General features: G+C 43.6%; 4 protein-coding genes across 5 annotated transcripts in view; 1 reads left to right on the top strand and 3 right to left on the bottom strand.

Moving 5' to 3' along the window:
* The window catches only part of LOC108034613 (uncharacterized), a 131,458-nt gene extending 127,416 nt beyond the window's left edge, over nucleotides 1-4,042 (top strand). The window contains exons 19-21 of the mRNA XM_017109551.3: nucleotides 1,377-1,578; nucleotides 1,649-2,164; nucleotides 2,934-4,042. Of these exons, the coding sequence (XP_016965040.3) occupies nucleotides 1,377-1,578; nucleotides 1,649-2,164; nucleotides 2,934-3,424 (1,209 nt within the window). The 3' untranslated portion in view covers nucleotides 3,425-4,042. The remainder of the gene's footprint in view (nucleotides 1-1,376; nucleotides 1,579-1,648; nucleotides 2,165-2,933) is intronic.
* A 468-nt stretch (nucleotides 4,043-4,510) lies between these two features.
* LOC108035335 (serine protease inhibitor 42Dd) lies at nucleotides 4,511-8,257 on the bottom strand. Of its 2 annotated transcripts, none has more exons than XM_017110926.3 (4): nucleotides 8,081-8,257; nucleotides 4,970-5,896; nucleotides 4,760-4,907; nucleotides 4,511-4,702 (listed from the first exon to the last, which is right to left on the bottom strand). In XM_017110926.3, exons 2-4 carry the CDS (start codon nucleotides 5,858-5,860, stop codon nucleotides 4,578-4,580), a joined length of 1,164 nt encoding a protein of 387 aa, XP_016966415.1. In that variant the 5' UTR covers nucleotides 5,861-5,896; nucleotides 8,081-8,257; the 3' UTR covers nucleotides 4,511-4,577. The 2 variants fall into 2 exon arrangements, with proteins under 2 accessions (XP_016966415.1, XP_016966406.1); XM_017110917.3 differs by having other exon boundaries at nucleotides 7,997-8,254.
* Nucleotides 8,258-9,262: 1,005 nt separating this feature from the next.
* LOC108034915 (importin subunit alpha) lies at nucleotides 9,263-12,091 on the bottom strand. Its single transcript, XM_017110166.3, has 5 exons — nucleotides 11,900-12,091; nucleotides 11,283-11,419; nucleotides 10,913-11,226; nucleotides 10,285-10,855; nucleotides 9,263-10,206 (listed from the first exon to the last, which is right to left on the bottom strand). Exons 2-5 carry the CDS (start codon nucleotides 11,343-11,345, stop codon nucleotides 9,586-9,588), a joined length of 1,569 nt encoding a protein of 522 aa, XP_016965655.1. The 5' UTR covers nucleotides 11,346-11,419; nucleotides 11,900-12,091; the 3' UTR covers nucleotides 9,263-9,585.
* Nucleotides 12,092-13,056: 965 nt separating this feature from the next.
* On the bottom strand, nucleotides 13,057-15,157 carry LOC108033704 (calphotin). Its single transcript, XM_017108215.3, has 2 exons — nucleotides 14,862-15,157; nucleotides 13,057-14,252 (listed from the first exon to the last, which is right to left on the bottom strand). Exons 1-2 carry the CDS (start codon nucleotides 14,871-14,873, stop codon nucleotides 13,251-13,253), a joined length of 1,014 nt encoding a protein of 337 aa, XP_016963704.1. The 5' UTR covers nucleotides 14,874-15,157; the 3' UTR covers nucleotides 13,057-13,250.
* Between the last annotated feature and the right edge of the window lie 4,460 nt (nucleotides 15,158-19,617).

The raw sequence follows: 19,617 nt of genomic DNA, 5'->3' as shown, positions 1-19,617 counted from the left end.
ACTCCTGGGTGATTTGCTGTGCAAATGAAGTAAGTGCCCTCCAGTCAGCCACCTGAGTGGAATCAGCATCTTTTGCTTTGATTTACGGCAACGGTGGAAAGCGAACCCCATTAGATTACATTTTTTATAGACATTAAAGCGTTTAACTGCCTGCGCCTGCCCAGCAATCAGCCCAATCCAATTAAATAAACAATTATCTGCATGGGCGGAGTTGGAGGGGGGCATTGGATACTCCAAGCTAGTATCCTGGCTAAACTAATCACATAATTACACGCACACACTTTGATGTGGCGAGCCGGCAAGCCGGCAAGTGAGCGCGTGTGCGTTCCACTCGGCGTATACGCAATATTCGCACACGGCACATTCAAATCCGAGTCCAAACACAAACAAATTAGGCCGAGCCATAGTCCCTCCTTGCCCTCCTTGCCTTCCAACGCCCCCGGATTGCCAACCACAATGTCTACAACCCTCTCAATCCTGCTGGTCCAGGACTATTAATGTGCACCAAAATCACTTTGATTGTGGGCGCCTGCTCTTGCTGTTTAATTATTTAAACAGGGGGAAAGACACCGAGTGCACTAGAAGAAAGAACATCAGCTATAAGTCGTTAATTCTGAATTAAAGGGGCTGCTACTTAATTAATTGTTTCAATTCAGGAAGAATATATACCGCCAGAATATATGCACTAAGCATTTATTATAAAAAATGTTGTATCTTAAGAAAATGACTTCATAAAGTTTTGATACTTCATATCACAAAATAGCTTCATTTCAGCATAAATAAATTCTTTAAATATCTATTAAATATGTTTTATAGATATTTCCTTCTTTAAAAACATCAATTCGCTTTCAATTTAGATACTTAATAACATAAATATCTTTAAAACAAATATACTCGTACAGTACTGCAATAGTATCTAAGGTCACATCTTATTCTCCCTGTGCCTAAGTATAGTACCTTCACTTTATATGTATTTAAATACCCTTTGGGGTAGCCAATGGAAAGCTATACAATGCGAGCAACTAACTTCACCAAGCTTAAGACTATCTAGCTAATTTAGCAATTAATTTTGCTTCGAAAATTCAGGCCTGCGGAATCAGGCGAACGTCTCCCATAAATTGACCTCATGAAAAAAGGACGTAATGGCCGAAGGCCCATATGGCTTGGCCCCGATTTATGGCCTCCTTTGGTCATGCATTTAATTCCCAATCGCTGGGTTTGATTCAACCTTGTCCGTAATCGAAGGGTCTGCTCTTCCGTGGCTTAATGACTCCATTCGGGCGACAACCCATCCCGTTGACAAACGCATTTTATTAGGGTCAGCCGCCAGTTTATGCCAGGAGACTCAATGCCCAACGATTCAATCGCCTTTCCAGGGCTCGGCCATCCTCATCTGCTTCGTCATCAGGGCCGAGAGCCAGCTGCGAGGACCCCCCTTCCTGGGCAGCAACGGGAGCAGCCAGAACAGCTCCCTCAAGCAGGCCAAATTCACCACCAGCCGGAGCAGCCTGGACGAGAACTACTGCACCACCACCACCACCATGACGACGACGGCCAATGTGAACAGTCCGCTGAGCTGTAGGTTCTTGAGTCCTTGGAATCCCCGCCAGCTTCCCTGCTAACCCAAGCCCCCGAATCCTCTTTGCAGTCTACACCAACCACGACAAGGAGAAGGAGAACGACTGCGCCGTGTCCTTGTCAATGTCCAATGCAGGCGTGTCCTCCGCAGCAGGCGGATCCCTGGCCACGTCAGCCGGCCCCGGGGCCCCGCCCCTGCAATCGAAGGTGGGCCTGGAGCTGTCCGGAGCACCGGGCTCCGTGTCCGGACCCGGGGTGGCCCTGCCGCTGACAATCATCTCGACGGCGCCGCGCTGCCAGGCGGGAGCGGATGGAGCGGCCGAGTCCTTCCTGGGCGACCGCCAGACCCTCTCCGTGGCCCCCTCCCCGGACACCCGTTGCTGTGCCATCCTGGGCGGTGGAACTGCCTACGATGCGTACACTATGGGCATGGGCATGGGCGTGGGAGTGGGCATGGGAGTGGGCGTGGGCGGACTCACTGGAAGCCTGGGGAGGCGCACGTTGCACCAGCAGCATTATCGCCCAGGACCCTGCGGCGAGTTCGTGGGCGTCGAGACGCTCGACATCCTGCAGGGCGTGGCAGCCGGTAAGTACACAGGAGGAAAAGGGGGTTTAAAGGGTTTCAATTTATATATGATAATCATAAAACCTAAATATTAATTCTTGATATTTCGTTTTTCTAAAATAATTTTTAAATATTTCTTTACTTAACTAAATCTCTTTCACTCAATCAGATTATAAAGAGATTTTATAAAAGACGAATTTATATATTTAATTTTATATTTAGTTATTACAGATAGTTTTTATTACGATTTTTCAAATATAAAAGGGCACATAAATGTATTTAATACTGTATACATTTAATTTAATCACCAATTCGTGACGAGGCTTGGGAAGATTTTGCAGCATTATTAAAATTTATAATTCTTATTTTTATACAAACCTGCCTTTTACAAATTTGAGGAATTTGGCTTGAAGGATATAAATGTTGTAGTACCAACAGATGAAAAATTTCAAGTTAAAATATGTTTATTTTATTAACTTACTTATACCAATGGATATTGTACGAGATATTATTTTTAATAAATTTCACATTGAAAAGTCGTAAAAAGACTAATGATTTTATTCTATATCATTTATCATATCTTTTACTAAAAGAAAGTGTGAAGACTTTTATGGGAGAAGATTATGTTAATTATTTTAACAATCTTGATTTTAATAGCCCCATTACTAAGCAAGTTTCTCGCGGTGAAAAAGCAATATGGAGAAACACTTGGGCTTAAATGGGCATGCATTATTCACGATCTAGTGTCTGATGACCTCCTCCCCTCTGCTCTTCTCTCCCCTCCCTGCAGACAGTATAATTGGCATTCACACCAGTGCCATAATGCCGAATGCCACAAGCACTTCTCATTATGTTCCGCTGCAGCATAATCCCTACGTGGACTTTGTGCCCAGCTCCCTAATCCTGAGCATGGCGCCACCACCAACCATCAGCGGAAACCTGAGTGGGGCTGGGATGCCAGCGATGTCCCTGCCCACCCAGACGCCCAAGACGCAGAAGCGAGTGACCATCCTGGAGCCGACGTCCCGCACGACCTTTGACCCCCTGCTGCCCACCATGGTCTCCATGGCCGCGGTCACCACCTCCAGCGTCACCAGCACGGCGACCACGACCCCAGCCACGCCCACTGCCACGCAGAGTGGCTGCGGGGGCAACGATGCCACCCTGGATCGCATCACCCTCGATCTGGATTACCTGCTGAACAGGGGTGCCGTGGACGGCACAGACGGGGGAGGTGGACCACCAGCGCCCTCCAGCGAAGATAGCCAGCAGAAGCAATAGCAATATCCGTAAGTTGGGTGCCACTAAGATGCATTTAAGAGGCTTCGTTTTTCTATCGAAACATGTAAATATATGTAAATCAATTTCACCCACTAACTACAGTAGAAATCTCTGTGAATATTCATCAGATATGTGTGCTTAACATGGATAACAATCGGTTGAACACCTGGTTTTACCCAAAACTTTATCAAATGAGCCCATCCAGTCTTAGTTTGATTACGAACCCATGAAATGTTCAAAGTTCAAGTCTTTTAAAGTGATTTTCGAACATCAATCATACCTAGTCTCGTACTTAGCATACAAATTAATATTTACGTCATTGCATATGTAAAACAAATTGAAAGAATTTAAACTAACGATAACTTTTTAGCTAGATTTACAAAAGGCCTATTGAACAGAACACAATGAAAATGAAAAATTGAAGAGCGAGAACACGGTTAGGTGTGAACATGTTTTTGATTCCATTTAAAGTTTCCTAGAATTAAAGCAAAATTAAGCCCCAAATTAAGAGACAAGGATAAAAGAAAAACCTACAAAATACAATAATTGTAAAACTAATAAACGTAACAGGACTATTTCTGGAACAAAACAAATTATACAGATATATCTTTAAATAAACTCAAGACTCTTGTTAGAAAATCTATGGAAGCAGAGGTGTTTTATTACTTAATCAAGTCGGATTTGGAGTTTACTCTATTTAATATTTGGAAAATTTAAGATATAAAAGAGAAATCACTTATGGGCATCCAAAAAGAGGTAAGATCGTAATACATATGAAAAAAACACGCAAAAAGGAAAGGAGCCTTATCAAACATGTATCTTTCAGATACTAAAGCTCTAACCTTTGTCAAGCAGTTTTAGTTTTTGCTGTTAGCTTTTAATCTGGCCTTCAGTAATATGTACATAAATCTATCCTACATCTGTCTCATTATTGCTATGTATCTCAAAAGTATAGACGAAATTATGAGTACCATCTGGACAAATTAAATAAAGAACATGTTTCTACTCGGAGAACCAATAGAGTTAATAATGCGCAAGGCAGATAAGTCATTTTTGATCTGCGAATGAATATTGTTTATGTGTTTAGTAAGTATTAGTTTTATTTAACTTATATTGCACAATCCCTAAACATTTATAAAATTCCAAGTGAGCATTAAAATTCCACCACATGACCCATTAGGTAGGTGACCTTCTCACTGCGAATGGCAAAGAAAAATGGATGGTCGGCTCGGAAGAACTTCTGCCGAGATGAATTGCTGATCACAATGGGTTTATACTCTGAAATAAGTTTAAATAAGTTAAAATATTTTTTATTAATTATTAAAAGTAAAATACCAGCTGCTGTGCGAGGCAATTCCTGGCCAGAACCCGACTCATTCAAGTTAATACGCAGCTTTTGGAGCACATCGACCACGGGCAAGCTGCCAGCTGGATGCAAATGTTTAAAGTTCGCCGAGGCCGCAAATATCTCCTCAAAGCCGAGCTGTTGGCCAACATATGGTTAAATATGGTTAAATAAAACCAGCGAAAATCTCTACCACTGACCTGTTTCAGCGGCTGCCGCAGACTGCACTCGAAGTCGATGCTGAATTTGGGCAGCAGCACCTGCACGCCCTCCATCTGCATGCGCTGCTGCAGTGCACCCAGATCCAGGTCGCGCAGCTGCTGCTCCAGCTGCTGTAGGCCGTTGCGCTGGTTGGGCAGGATGAGCAGCATGGACAGCTCCTCGGCGTGCTCGTATGGCAGCTCTATGGCCCGGGCATCCAGATCCCTCAGCTCGGCGAACTTCACGAACATGTCGTCGTCGAAGAGCATGGGCACCGACTTCACCTGGCTGCCGCTGTGGAACTCATAGAGTCCGGTTCTGTAGGCACTGAAGGGCAGGAACCACTTGCTCTGGAGGTTGGCGGCCAGCAGGAGCAGGCTCTTGGCAGCGGGTGTAGCCTCCACAAGGATCGCCTGCCAGCTGCCGCCGCCGACGCTGGCCAGGATCTGTTCGTTGATGTGGCGACGCAGCTTCTCCACTTGCCCCAGGTCCACACACTCGGCGGTGGCATGAAAGTAGGTTTGGGAAATCTTCTGGAAGTCATCGGCAATCCCTTTTTCAGATCCCGCAGCTGGCTGGAGCAGCAGGCGGTTCTGTAGCTTCAGCCGGGTATCGGCATCCCCTGTGATGTTGGCCAGCTCCGCCGCATAGAAGTTGGCCATCTTGGCATTGCTGGGGAAGCGTTGCTTCAGTCGCAGCAGCTTCTGCAGCTCCTCGGCAGTGGCTCCATCCGATCCCAGGAAGAGAAGAGATAGGGTGGCCTCCAGTAGAAGAGGAGATATGGCGACATTTTGATCTGCGTAGTTAGTGGCTATGTTGTGGTAAATTCCGGAAGCTATGGAGGATTCGTAGGCCGCGTTGCTCTGCGTGGGATTGGGTACTTCACTCATTTTGGCCTTGTGCTTCCAGTGTTACTTCAGTAAAATCTATAAAAATAAAGAAAAAGTTAGTTAGATTGCAATTTATAGATATAAAATAAGATATAAATTTGAATATTCTTTTTTGGATAGATCTTAACTTTTTGATTAGATTTAAAGGAAAATATTATTTTAATAAGAATAACAAAAATATTTAATTTAAAGAATGAAAAGATTAGAAAAACTTCTTTAATAAAATCTTTAATTTTTAAGGAGGGTAAATATGTGCTCTTACTCGGCCTGTGTTTGTATGCACATTAAGATTATTTTAATTTAAACGTGCTTAATAATTATATATAAAAGAGTTTAAAAATATCCTGGGTATAATCTTAAAACTTTGAAAGGTGATACACAAATAATATTTATCTTAAATTGCCAAGAAAATTTTGTTTAAAAAAAATCTTTAATTTCTAAGAACCGTCGGCCTGTATCTTTATGCAGATTAAGATTATTATAAAGGCGTGAATTTATCGCTTCCACATGGTTGATATTCATCGATGAAAAGTAATTGTTTAGCATAAAGATGCCCTTCGGCATAATGCAAAACACATGTGCGGACGCATGTAAGCTTGGCCAATATTAGTATCATGGCCATAAAAAGCTTTCGATAAAACGAAAATATAATTTTAAATAATAGCCACCGGATACACTGGGTTCTATTTAAATTCACCTTGGCCCTCGAAGTGCATTTTGTAATGAAAATGTAAATTGCCTGCCATTTCATTGGGCCAGGCCCGAGCGAGCACACTCGAAAAAAGCAAAGTGCGAGCACAAAAGCAACGCCTTGAATAAATAAAGTGAACAAGAGAGCACACTAGGCCAAACTTGACACTATTTTCGGCAAGTAAACAAAGCGGAAACGCCGAGGCGGAAAACTTTGTGACAGTACTGCGGCTATATATTTGCGGCAACTTTTAATTTCACGCGAATTTCGGCAGGCGCCTCCCCTGTGCCGCGGCCACCACCCACTCGCAGGCACCCACCCACCCAGCTCCCACTCCCCATATAGTTCCCGATCCGGGCTGCAGCTCTGCATGCCGATTTCTATGCGACGCGCACACTTGCGCGCTTAATTGCCACATCAACAAACAAAATGCCAACCCACCCGAGCTGGAAAATAAAAAGGGAACGCGACGAAAAACCGTTTTCCGCCTCGAAATCGCGAGAGCGACGCTGCCTACACAAAAACCAAAATTTTGAAATGCGATGAACCGAATCTTTGAAAATACAAACACTTCAGTCATTAGGGGTGATCAAAGAAAATATAACAAGTTCTTAAAAACACAAAAGTTGGTATTTAAAATAACACCATTCACTTTTTCGTCACATTTTTTTTTTTACAAAATTCTACTTATTTCAAAATTGACATATTTTTACAGATAAATGTTCATCACCGTATATGTCATTGTAAATATGTGATATGATTTTCAGTAAAAATTAAATATAATTATCATTCATAAAGTTTTTAAAAACACAACAAAACGATATTCGAAATAGCACAGTCGCTTCATTAAAGTTTTTTTGTTTTTTCTATGATATTCAGTTAAAACTAATAGTTTTTGCCGTTGTTAGGTATTCTAAAAAAATTAAAAAACACAAAATCGGGTATTCAACATAACACATTATTTTCTCAACACATTCTTTGAAAACTTTACTAAACGTATTTTTTTTTAGATATTTTAATTAAGTTTTAACTAATATTTTTTCATGTGTATACCACCCCACAACAATCGCTATAAAGTAGCGCTGCTCTAGTGCTAGATGTTTATTGTTTATTTTTGGTGTGCCAATTTTTTGTTGTAGCCGAACGAAATTAACTACATCAAGTTTGTCAAAAGTGTTTAAGTTTTTGTCTCCTTTTTTTTGGGTTTTTCTTGTATTTTTAAACGTTACATTGCAGCCATATGGTATCCGCACTGGATTTTCAATAAGGCGTATGGGTATGAGGTCACAGAATCGTTTTCGAAGTGGCATCATCAACAGCAATAGTTTTTGGGGAAAATTTCGAATAATTTGCGGTCAAGATTGGGTGTATCTTTGAGTAGTACTATATAAAGATACTGCTTGTACCTATAACTGGACAAATCACTTTCTTCTGCACCTTAATACCTTTTGCTTGTGTCTTAAGAAACTCGAACGACGATATATGGATCGGTTTATAGGAAATTATATAAGTTTCCCCTAGAGACTCACGCCCGCACGCAGCTTCGGCCAAAATTCGACTAAACGCTGGCGCTCGGAAATAATAAAATAGCACAAAAAAGAACCAATTAAATCCGCCCGCCTTATCGGTGACGACACTTGGGCAGATCGGAGGCGGAAAGCTCCGTGGGGCCAGTGCTTCCACAACTCGGTCCGAATTTTCGGCAACTACTTTTCCGACGCTAAAATTTTAATCTATTTTTATAATTTGTTTGCCGCTGATTTACACAGACGATTCGGCGAACTGCCGCTGCATCCGATGGATACAGATGTGGCTGCTGATTTGTTTTTACAATGAACGCGGATGCTAGTTCCCCTGCGACTCATTTTGATTGAGTTGCTGGTGGGGCTCGTTTCCAGTAGTGGTTGTTTAATCATTTTATCTAATCTGATGCTTGCGGGGCCGCTGAACGAGTCTGCGGCCTTTTCTGCACAAAAGAGTGTGACTGCATAAGATAACTCTTAAGCTTTTGGTGATCCGCTTAGTGCCAGGAGGCGATTTAAAATGCACAAAAACGTGTATTGACTGCACAACTTTTTATCAAGAGTTTACTGACAAAAGGAGCAAGCCAACAGGGATAACATTTCAAATGGGATTGGCTTACTCGCAGAATTTCATTCAAATATATTTCAATTTTACCGCCATATGACTAGATTTATAACCAAATCGTATTAATAAAAAACGTTGATGCCCAAAAGTATGCTCTACTTTCCGAAAATCTGGGATAGACATTTAACCGGAAATTTACCATTTGTTCTATAATTTGGTTTTTAATTATCCAACTATTTTTATCACCTCCTCAATTATTATAAAATACATACGAAATACATTTTAAAGGGTTAATTTATCATTCAAACAATTCATTATTTATTGATAACTTTGAATATAATCTGGCGATTCGGGGATGAGGACACTAGTGTGAGGGGTATGAGTAGATGTTGTAATGCTTGCGCGTAGGTGGAGGATTAAAAGCATTTTGCGTATACATAAATAAATACTAAACAGCCTAAAATATATATCCGAAAGGAGCTCGAAACGTTTCCAAATAAAATGCCAGGCCCACACACAGACTTGCGCCCTCTGCAGACGGATTCTGGGCAGATGCCGCGATCCCAGCCAGCACAGCTGCCCGAGAGGTTGCATTCGGAACGGAAAACAGTGCACCAGTGATCCGTGCTGCTAAGCAACGCCGGAACTTAGTCACGAATTCAAAACTGGGAGTGTTAAAATGGAATCTTGCGAGTGTGAGCTTTGGGTAATCTTGGTCAACCCATGCAAATATGTGATCCAAGTAGTTTCTAAGCCTGTCTTTTGTACTGCATGCATGCCTCCAAATGTTTCGGGAGTCTTCACGTGTGATGGATATGTTTGACAATGGCATAGCTTGTGGCAAACAAAAAAAAAACGTGTGAGCGCGGTCGAAGGTATAAAGAAACGATGTGTTTTGTAAGTGTAAGGCGTGTGAGCGGCGTTTGGATTTGAGTGAGTGATTAGTCTAGAACGTGTAGCCACCCTCGGGAGCCTTGGGCTGGGTGGCATTGAACTCCAGGGCTCCGTTGACCTCCTGCGGTGCCAGCTCCTGCTCGGCCTCGTCGTCGGCGTTGCTAAAGTAAGTGTCGATGATGGCGTACGCCTTCTTGTAGACCTCCTCGTTCTCGTGCTGCTGCAGAGTTTCCAGCTTGTCCAGGCCGCCCATCTCCTCGACCATTAGGCACAGGTTTTCGGTGCCGCCAAGTTTCTCGGCCAGAGCGAATAGGTTGGAGAGGCCCGTCTGCACTACCTTGATGGTACGCGGATCCTTTGCGTCCAGCAGATCGATAAATGGCTTTAGGATTTTGTACTTTTCGATAAGATCCACGATCTGTTCGGGAGTGCCCGACGTCGTGGTGTTGGTCACTGCCCAGGCAGCCTCCTTCTGGGCCTTGAAGTCGCCCTTCTCCAGCACGTTGCGCAGCTGCTGGAAGATACCGGCCTGAATGACGGCCTGGATCTGCTTCTGGTTACCTGCCGTGATGTTGCTGACCGTCCAGGCAGCCTCCTTGACAATGTTGCTTTTGTTGTGCTGTAGGAGAAGTCCTAGTCTGGGCAGTCCTCCAGAGGCAATCACTACGTCAGTCTAAGGAAGAAATAGGGGAGAGAGATATTTAGATAATGAATTTAAATAATCAAAAATTAAAATGATTGCTGCACCCACCTGTTGATCTGTTCCGGTTACGATGTTGCCGACGCTGCGCAGAGCGGGCACAATGATGCTCGGCTCGTCCATTTGCAGCAGTTTGACCAGGCGTGGAACTGCATCCGAGTCGACCACCGCCTGGATCTTGCTGTTGTCATCGTCTGTAACATAGGACAAAGCCCAGCAGGCGTCGGCCAGCACCTGGATGTCCTGGCTCAACAAGAGCTGGGAGAGGACGGGCAGCAGGCGCTTCACCTGCTCGAAGGGCGGCGAAGGGTTCTTGTTCCTGCACAGATTCGACATCAGCCAGACGATGTTGCGCAGAAAGGAGAGCGGTGTCTCGTTGTTGATCAGCGGCAGGATGCCGTCGATCACATTGTGGTGGATGACAATGTCGCGGGCTGCGGCTCCATCTCCGGCAATGTTACCCAAAGCCCAGACGGCCTGCTCGGCCAGATTGGTGGACTTGGACTGGAGCAGAGCCACGAAGTGCGGCACTGCATTGTGTTCGATGACGCAGCGCGTCTGGTCAGAGGTGCCGGAGGCGATGTTGGTCAGGGCCCAGGCGGCCTCGAACTGCAGCATGGAGCTGGGGATTCAAGGGGTTCACTACTGCTTATAGTTGCCTTCTATAGCCACTACTCACTTGGTGGTGTTCTGCAGGAAGCGTATGCAAATGGGCACTATGCCATGGCCGATCATCAGGTCAATGGGAGGATTGCGCTCCCTGCTGAGCATCTTGCGGGCAGACTGCATGCCCAGGAACTGGCGCTCCTGATCCTCGCTATTCATGGCCGCCACAATCTCGTCCACGGACAGCTGCACCGGCGACTGGCCATTGAGCTCCTTCAGCGGCGAGGTGAGGTCCTCCTCGTTGATGTTGCGCCGCTTGAACATGTGGTCCTCCTTCTTGGACTTGCGCAGCTCGATGGTCACCTCATGGCGGCGCATGCGCGAGTCCTACGGCAAAGTGAGGTTAGCTCCGAACGAGGGATCGCGGATCTCGGGTACATTACCTGCGTGTTGATGGTGTTGGACTTGTAGGAGCCCTGTCGCGAGTTCGAATCCGCCCTGCTCATTGTGTTGGCCGTTTTTTTTTTTTTTTTTGGTGCTTCGAATTTAATGTGTTGCTGCTGCGATGACAAATGCGGAACTGAAAGGGAAATTTATGTGCGAAATTAGGTAGAGCTAAGAAGCAAGGGCTGCTTGGCTTTAGGTTTTCTTTCCCTCGTTTTCGCTTCTTTTCTTTTCCTGTCCCTTTCGGCAGACCGGCTTTGGCAAGGGCAAGAGCAACAGGGGCGGAGGTAGGATTTTGGCGGGGTTAGCCCCTAATTTATGAAAATAATAGTTTAAGCAAAATCAAGACTAATAATTTGTAATTTTTAGACATTTTTATATTTTTTTATGAAGAGGGGGCCTGCCCCCTTGCGAATTTCCAACTACGCCCCTGCCTGGCAACAACAAAGCAACAGCTGCAGCAGCCGCCGCCATTTGCAGATTCGCGGGAAGCGTGAGGAGGAGAAAAGGAGAGCGGCAAAAGGCGGTAAAGGAAGAAACGAAGAACGAAGCAAAGGAGAAACCGCGAAAAGGACAGAAGGAAGACCGGAACACACACACACACGCGCGCACTTACCTTGTGGGCTTACGAATGCGTGTGCTGGCTTTTTCTATTTGGCCAAAATCACTTCACAATTTTTACACAATTTTGATAGTCTCTTTTCGAAAAACGAGCACGGAAATTTGTCGAGCGTGTTAACACGCTGGAAGTGCCGGTGGAACTGTGCTGGGGGACACGCAGGCAATCTCGAAATGGAGCCGAAACTGATATTGATGTCAATGCTTACTTGGCGCCGTCGGATTTACCGTTTTATTTGAAAACCAAGCAGGGCGTAGTGTGACCGCAGTGGGGGCGATCGTGTGCCAGGAAAATACTTTTTATACCAGATTTATTTTTCAAATATACCAACAGTATTTCAAACGGTTAACGGAAAAAATCCTATTCCAAAAATACGTTATTTTAAAATTATAAATGAACAAATAAAACTGAAGGTTCTTTGAAAACCAGTATTGTAATAGACTTTGGAATTTAATAAAATCCGGGATAAAAATATGTACATTTTGTTATTAACCTAAATTTTCACTAAAAAGATGATCCTAAATCTTATTGAGATTTAAAAATAGATAAATTAATATAAATAAATAATTAATAAATTATAAAAAAAAAATATATGTTTTATAATAAACAACACTAGTTAAACACATTTAAAAATTAAATAAATGACCGATGTTGCTGGACTCATGTTGCGGTAAATGTTGCGAAACTTTTTCCACATTCAGCTGCTCAGCAAGCGCTGAATCTGCAAAACGGGCGGGCTTATTTGAATCTCTTCCACTTTTTATATGGGTAATAAAAAATACGTTTCGTTAACTGGCTGTTTTTGTCATCTTTGCTCTAGTTTTCGTCTGTAAATTTAAATTGCATTTATTTTCAATGAGACCGAAATAATTATTTGTTTATTGTCTAGGAATGTGTAATTCAATTGCCCGTTTTCCCTCTAAAGAATTGGCGCTCATTGAACTAATACCATTTAATCTCTCGTTTATCATTAATAATAAATGATTGCAAACCGACATCCGATTAATTCCCTTTTATTTCTGCAGTATTTACATATGTGTTGGCTGCATAATAAACAACTTTTTTTTCAAAGGTGATTGCTCTTAATCTATTTAGCTTCCAAGTTTGTTGTTTGTTTTTTTGTCCTTTTCTGTGTATTTTATAGTCATAATGGAAATAATTAAATGTATTTTTATTATTTTCCAAACAATGCTCTATTTAAACAAATTATTTACTAACACAGAATTTATATGTACTAATTAATCAACAGACATTCAATTATTTTATATTAAATTTAAATTAAAAAATCTCAAAGGAACAAAAATTTATTTTCGCATAGTTTCAAAAATGTTTCCGGTCATATCTCATATTAGGCTGTCTTCTGGTTATCCTCCGCGACTGGAGCCGCGGTGGTGGAGGTGGTGCTGCTGTTCGACTCAGGGGCAGAGCGTGCCTCGACCACATCGGAGTCATCGCTGTCGGGAGCTGGAGAGGATTGGCCAGCCGGCGAGAAGGGCGGGAACTGCTGGTCCTGGGGATAGGTCTGCCCCTGATGCTCCTGCTGCTGCTGCTGCTCTTGCTGCTGCTGCTGACCCTCGTTGTAGTCGATGGGCGTGGGCTCCAGCTCTGGCTGAGTGGCCGCAGGAGCCTCCACCACCTCACTCTGCTGCTCGGCCACCTGTTGCACCTGCTGCTGGGGGGCAAACAACGTCTGCTGGTGGGGATAGTAGATAGGGGCGGGCAGCGAGGCCACGGGAGCGGGCACATGGACGGGCAGAGGAGCAGGAGCTGAGACCACAGCTGGAGCCACGGCTGGGACCACAGCACGGGCAGCCACCACTGGCTCCCTCTGGACCACGGCATTGAATCCATTGACATCGTCGGCGGTGTAGGTGACCGTGCGCTTGAAACCATCGGCATCCAGGACGGAGTAGGATCCCACCACATTGCCGCCATCGCGGGTCTCCACCTGGCTCTTGATGTCCCCGGTGATGCTGTCGTGGACGCCGTAGGAGAAGTCATACCGCGGCGAGGACTCCAACTCCACCTGCTTGAGAGCTGGAGCAGCAGCCACCACGGGGGCTACGGCTTTGACCACAGGAGCAGCCACTGGAAGAGGAGCAGCCACAGTCCTGACCACTGGAGTAGGCAGGGCATAGGATCTGGTGTACACGGGAGCAGCTGGCACCACTGCCTTGGCGAAAACCGGAGCAGCCTGGTGGTAGACAGCCGCCTGGGCCACGGGAGCGGCGTGGTAGACGGCAGCCGGAGCCTGGTAGGTGGCGTAGGCCGGGTGGTAACCCGCATAGGTGGCCGCGAAGCCTCCAAGGCAGGATCCAGCGAGGGCCAGGAGGGAGAACACTGTCAGGAGCTGCAGGGATAAAGGTGGAACTCTAGTTAGCAAAATACACCATTGAATGAGTATTGAAACTAGTTATAAATGCAGCAAAGTTAAAAAACTATGTTTGGGTAAAATTAAACATTCTACGTAGTACTATAAAATTAATTAAATTCATAATTTATTTATTGGTCAGTTGACCCAATAGATTTTTGTAAATCGTTATAAATAAAATAGTAAAATATTAGTATTTCACTTTGTTTTAACTTTGGTGGACTTCGCGATGATGATTTCTAATTTGACATAATTTAAAATAAAGCCGCTTTTATATTTAACACTCCAATAAACAAATTAAATTGTTTTAAATCTAATATGAGTTTTTGATAGAAACAACTCCAATTTGATTGTTATTTATGTGATTATGCAAATCAACAGAAATAAATTCGTGCACATTTTAATTGAAACGCCTGCACCTTTTTCGGTCAATAAAGATTTACAATTTTAATGGAAAATGCATATTTGGGGCTGCTTTAAATTCATATTCCTCTAAAAAGGACGTGTATAATTTCACACCTGAAGAGGTAAGCACTCTGGTAACAAAGAAATGCCTTTTTAGTAGAAGTTCCACTGTGTTACACTTACTTTGCCTGCCATTTTGGAATCACTTCCTTTGCAATGGGACTTCTCGAGGATAGTACGAAATGGCACGTGCCGCACAGGAAGCAATGGGATGCGATTGGACTGGGGACTGGGGACTGAGGACTATATATCCGCCCGACTCTGGCGAAGACGTCGACTTAATGATGTCGACCACTCCCGCCGCACGTCACTTTATATGGGGCGTCAGAATCACCTCAAAGAAGTGGCGCCCTGGAAAAAAATAAGAAAACCGAAGAGCAAACCGGTAACAAGTACAAAAGTATCTCGGTTGACAATTTGACAATTGCGGCAGAAACTGGTTTCGGCTTCGGTTTCGGGTAATTTGTCTTTTGCTTCACGGTTTTGGTATCGGTTTCGGTATGGGTTTCGGTCTCGATTTCAGTTTCGTTTTCGTTTTCTGCTCCATTTTCGATGTCAAGTTCAGCTCCGGAGCTAAGGCTTCCTTGTAGGGTAGGCCTATGGGTACACCTTCTTTGGGCTGGTAATTAATTGCGATTTGAGTGCCGTTCAATTAACTTTTCAATTGTCAACTCAGCACCTTGCAGCAGCCCCTTGGAGGCCCCTTTTTGCCCCCAAAGTCTCCGAACTTGACAATCATTTTGTTTTTCTTGGCGGCTTGCGCGCCAATAGAGCGAAAAATTTGCTGCCAACGGATTGTCGGGTTAGCGTGAGCCACCTACTCCTCCCACAAAGACCGCCTCAAAAATATAGGTGACTTGTCAGCACCTCGTGACACCCCCAAACCCCCCGACAAAATGGTCTCTTAAAACCCCGAGAGTTTGTATGTCAGCGGCGTTTGCTTCATTGGCTGCATGATTATCAGTTTTTCGGTTATTTCACTCTTTTAGAAAATTGATTACGTCTCCACTTGGTGTTCGGGCTGTGTGGCCACTTCACAGACATTGGCACAGTTTCGGAATTCGCGAAACAAAAACACAGGCCTGGAAATTGCCAAATCGGATTACTAATTGCAGGCCCTTTTTGATGCTAAAAGAAAGTCATTAAAAGAAACGATTTCAAAGGTTATGGTAGAGGAACAGTTCATAAAAAATAGGTTTTAATTAACAATAACCCAGAACCGAAGGTTGGACCCCAAAACCCCTAGATATTCCCGCGAACCGAAGTTGTCAACTCATTTGAGCGCCTCGAATCGGTGTAATTAAGCGCCTTCAAGGAACCCCAAAAGCCCACAATGGTCTATATATACTTTCTGTAAACAAGAGACCATTCCAAAGATCGCCGTTCAATGACTCCCGAGCTGAAATTGAAAGTGCGTGGAGCGTCCGTGAGTCCATGAGCTTGCTGTGGGCCATAAACATCCGATTACAGCGTCCGAACACGTAGCCCAGAGCCATCAAGATGCGTAGGCAGACAAGAGACACATATCGGGCGGAATGTGGCGTTTTGGGGGTATCCGAGGGGGCGTATATGCGTATATCACCCGCTTGAACTTGAAAAGTCTGCCACCGGAGAACGGCGCAGGGAAGCCCCTGCCCTAGCCCGCTTTCACACCAAAGTGCCCCAGGACACGCCTCAAAGAGCTTAGGTTTCGATTGAGTGAATCCTTTTTGTGTAGAGCCCACTCAGCAGGGAAATATGGAACACAGCTTGAATGGAAAATACCGGGCAATCAAGGCTGTTAGGTAATTTTTTGGCTCACTTTTTCCTTACTTTTCCTTACTTTCTGATTTTTTGTGAGGCATTTAAGGTGACTCTTTGATAAAAACTCTTGCTTTATCTTAAAAATGTTGCTGTGAGCTAAAAACCAGGTTTAGCAACCCAAAAAGTAAGAATAAATTATTATTCAAAGGTCCTAGAAAGGTAGCAATAAAAATACTTTTCCTTAAAAATTGTAAAAAAAGTAAAACAAAAATTGTTATTCAACAATATTTAATAGGATTTTTTTAAGGAAAGATAAGCTAATTGAAAACTGTTTTCAAAAATTCCTTACCAAACTTTTTATTCTACTAGAATTTGCAACCCAAAAAGATTGGAAACTTCTAAAAATTCATATTCATTATGAAAGCTTAAACAAAAAACACATTAATATTCTTAAATATAAAAAAATATTTCTCATAGATACCAGTTCTTTTCTCATTTTAAAACGTAACGATATATGTGTAAAATATATTTAGTATCTCAACATATTCCTATGATTTCAAAAAGTGTATTTTATTTCACAGTGTACAAGCTCTTTTCCCCAAGAAAAGTGCAAATTATTTCAGAGGAAACTACCTTTTAATTAATTTGGACAGGTGTGTGGGAGGGTTCATAGTAAACACTTCTGCCAACGACCCTCTAATTGAGGCGGCCGCGAGAGGCGGAAATGGCACATCAATGCCAGGTGGCGGGATGGAAACTGGGGGCCTGGGCCACGGGTCAGGGGTCAGGGACGGGCGAGTCACTTGCCTATCGGCGTGGCAATTAAAATCCAATGTGCGGCTAGCCAGGATGCAGGGGGGATCCGTTAGGAGCGGCAGAGGGTGGCCTGGAATTTGACATTTAACATTCGACAGTCGACAAATACTTAACACTATTTGCCCGACTTAATAAAGCCGCCTTCGCTGGCTCTGCCACCGCAAAAGGACCTGGCGCAGGGTCCTTGGGGCGGGGAACGGGCACGGCAATGATTGATTGCACGTTAAAGCCGGAGCATCACGTCATTTCCTTTTTACACTTGACAGGAAATGCATTTTTAGTTGGCGCTGGCGAAATGAGCATCGGTGTGTGCTGCCCGGAAAGGGGGCTTCCTACATAGGAAATATAGGATAGGATAGGATGGAATGGTATGGTACGGGATGGTATGGCATGGTGTACCATGGCACACAGAGGAAGCGCAAGATGTACGTATGCAAAGCGAAATCACAGCTGGCGGGAAAGTGGGGAAGGACTTGAAAACAGACAAATGCAAATGCAAATGCAAAAGCCGAACCTGGAGCTCAGCCGAAGCACTCGGTGGCCGTTTTCACAGACAATTTACACAAGAATCACACAAATACGAGTACGTAAACATTTTGTGCCAGTCTGGGCTTGGTCATTGAGCAAGCCATTCGCACGGAAAGCCCAAGCCCGGCCAGGTGAAAACGCTTTTCCCGCTTTGGCCTTTCCCTTAAGCAGCAGGATGGGAAACCTTTTGGCACAGAGAAAGAAAATAGTTCTGCTGAACCAAAGAGAACTTACTAGTATTTTAAAAGGTGAAGTACCACTAATATCCTACTTAAAAATGTTCATTATCAGCTTGAGAGTTTATTTGGCAGAATATAAATAATTTTTGTAGATAAAGATTGATTTAAGTTATAATCAATATTTTAACTAAAATCATCTGAGAGATTATTTGATTGAAGATTGTAAAACATTAAAATACCAATTCCAAAATAAGTCCCATTATTAACTATGTGTAATGAAATAATGAAATGCATAGTTTGTTTGTTGAAAAACAACCAATATTTTTTAATACTTTTATAAGAGTTAATTGTTAAAGTAAAATCAAAAACAGATTTAGTTCCAGTAAAGTATTATGTCACTTATAGATTGAAACAATGTATAACTTCCTTCTGTTGTTCAATTCTACAGGAATTCAATTTATATTGTTAGCTATAAACTATAAAAATGTAACTTAAAATGCTTTCCACAGTTTAATTTACCCATATTAAACAAAGAAATATTTTGTGTCAAATAAAATATTATATTAATTCCAAACTGTCCAGCATTATTAACTACAATAAAAGGAATGCTTTTAGGTAACAATTTGTCATATAATTCTCTATTAAAGAATTAAATATAATAATGCAAATGATATTGTATCAAAGTGGGATTAAAACCTCACAGCCGCTGCTCAATTGAACAGGAACCCGACCATATTGTGCTCAAACTCAGCGCCAATATTTGCGCTGCCCTATCGATCAACATTAGAGAACCCCGAGCGTATAATCACCTTTCCGCATTCTGTGAATGGAGTACACACAGTGCGCACCGGGCGGATACGTAATTGCCGGCCGTCCAACCCGGCGGATAAGACAAACGACCCGGAGCAAATCGCTGGCGACCACGCCCCCGCTGCCACCGCCGACGCCCTGTCTCCGCCCCTGACCCTGCCCCTGCCTCCCCCTGGCCATTAGCCATGACCACGCCTTTGTTTGACGCCAAGATGCCGACACTGACAACAAATGTCGCCCCGGCCCCATTAATCCATCAAAATTGGCGTTGAAGCCAAAATCAAAATATGCGCCGGCGGCCGCGGAAGGCGTGTTTGCGTGGGTGGCTTGTGGGGGTGGGGGCGTTACTTCTGACAACAGGAAACCTATGTATAAACTGGAAATACCTGACAATTCGCACTATTTCTAATGGCTTTGTAATAGCCGGCGGAAGCGAATTCACTACAGCTCTGCTGCTGCTTTCCCTGGAAAGATTCCCTTTAAATCGCAGGCCCTTTCTGTCCCTAAATCAGATTGCTTCGGGGACCCAGAAAACCCCTTCGCACTCATTCACTCAGTCTGCCCACGACAAGGCGACCGCAATTTTCAGCGGGTGCGCAAATAAAGAAATTAATCAATTTAACGATACTATTACGACAAACTCAAGGGCAGAGGCGCAGACAGGGGAGTTTTAAAGGTTATAGGGGGGTGATTAAGATATAAATATGACATTTTTTTAAAAAAAGGAAAGTATCAGCAGATATCCCTAAATGTTTAATTTAAAGTAATAAATCTTTAAAATTAAAAAAATTTCAATATTTTAA

The sequence above is a fragment of the Drosophila biarmipes genome, chromosome 2L (genome assembly GCF_025231255.1).
Source record: "Drosophila biarmipes strain raj3 chromosome 2L, RU_DBia_V1.1, whole genome shotgun sequence".
In the NCBI taxonomy this organism is placed as follows: Eukaryota; Metazoa; Arthropoda; class Insecta; order Diptera; family Drosophilidae; genus Drosophila; species Drosophila biarmipes.
Note: the sequence above shows the minus strand (reverse complement) of the source record. Positions and strands in the feature narration are given on the sequence as shown.

What these genes read in the sequence shown, in the direction of transcription:
- LOC108035335 (XM_017110926.3), bottom strand. Translation starts at nt 5,860, where the DNA reads ATGAGTGAAGTACCCAATCCCACGCAGAGCAACGCGGCCTACGAATCC. An exon ending in TGCGGCAGCCGCTGAAACAG is followed by an intron (nt 4,908 to 4,969) that starts GTCAGTGGTAGA and finishes GTTGGCCAACAG; the next exon opens with CTCGGCTTTGAGGAGATATT. An exon ending in ATTGCCTCGCACAGCAGCTG is followed by an intron (nt 4,703 to 4,759) that starts GTATTTTACTTT and finishes AACTTATTTCAG; the next exon opens with AGTATAAACCCATTGTGATC.
- LOC108034915 (XM_017110166.3), bottom strand. Translation starts at nt 11,345, where the DNA reads ATGAGCAGGGCGGATTCGAACTCGCGACAGGGCTCCTACAAGTCCAAC. An exon ending in TTCCTGCAGAACACCACCAA is followed by an intron (nt 10,856 to 10,912) that starts GTGAGTAGTGGC and finishes TTGAATCCCCAG; the next exon opens with CTCCATGCTGCAGTTCGAGG. An exon ending in TAACCGGAACAGATCAACAG is followed by an intron (nt 10,207 to 10,284) that starts GTGGGTGCAGCA and finishes TTTCTTCCTTAG; the next exon opens with ACTGACGTAGTGATTGCCTC.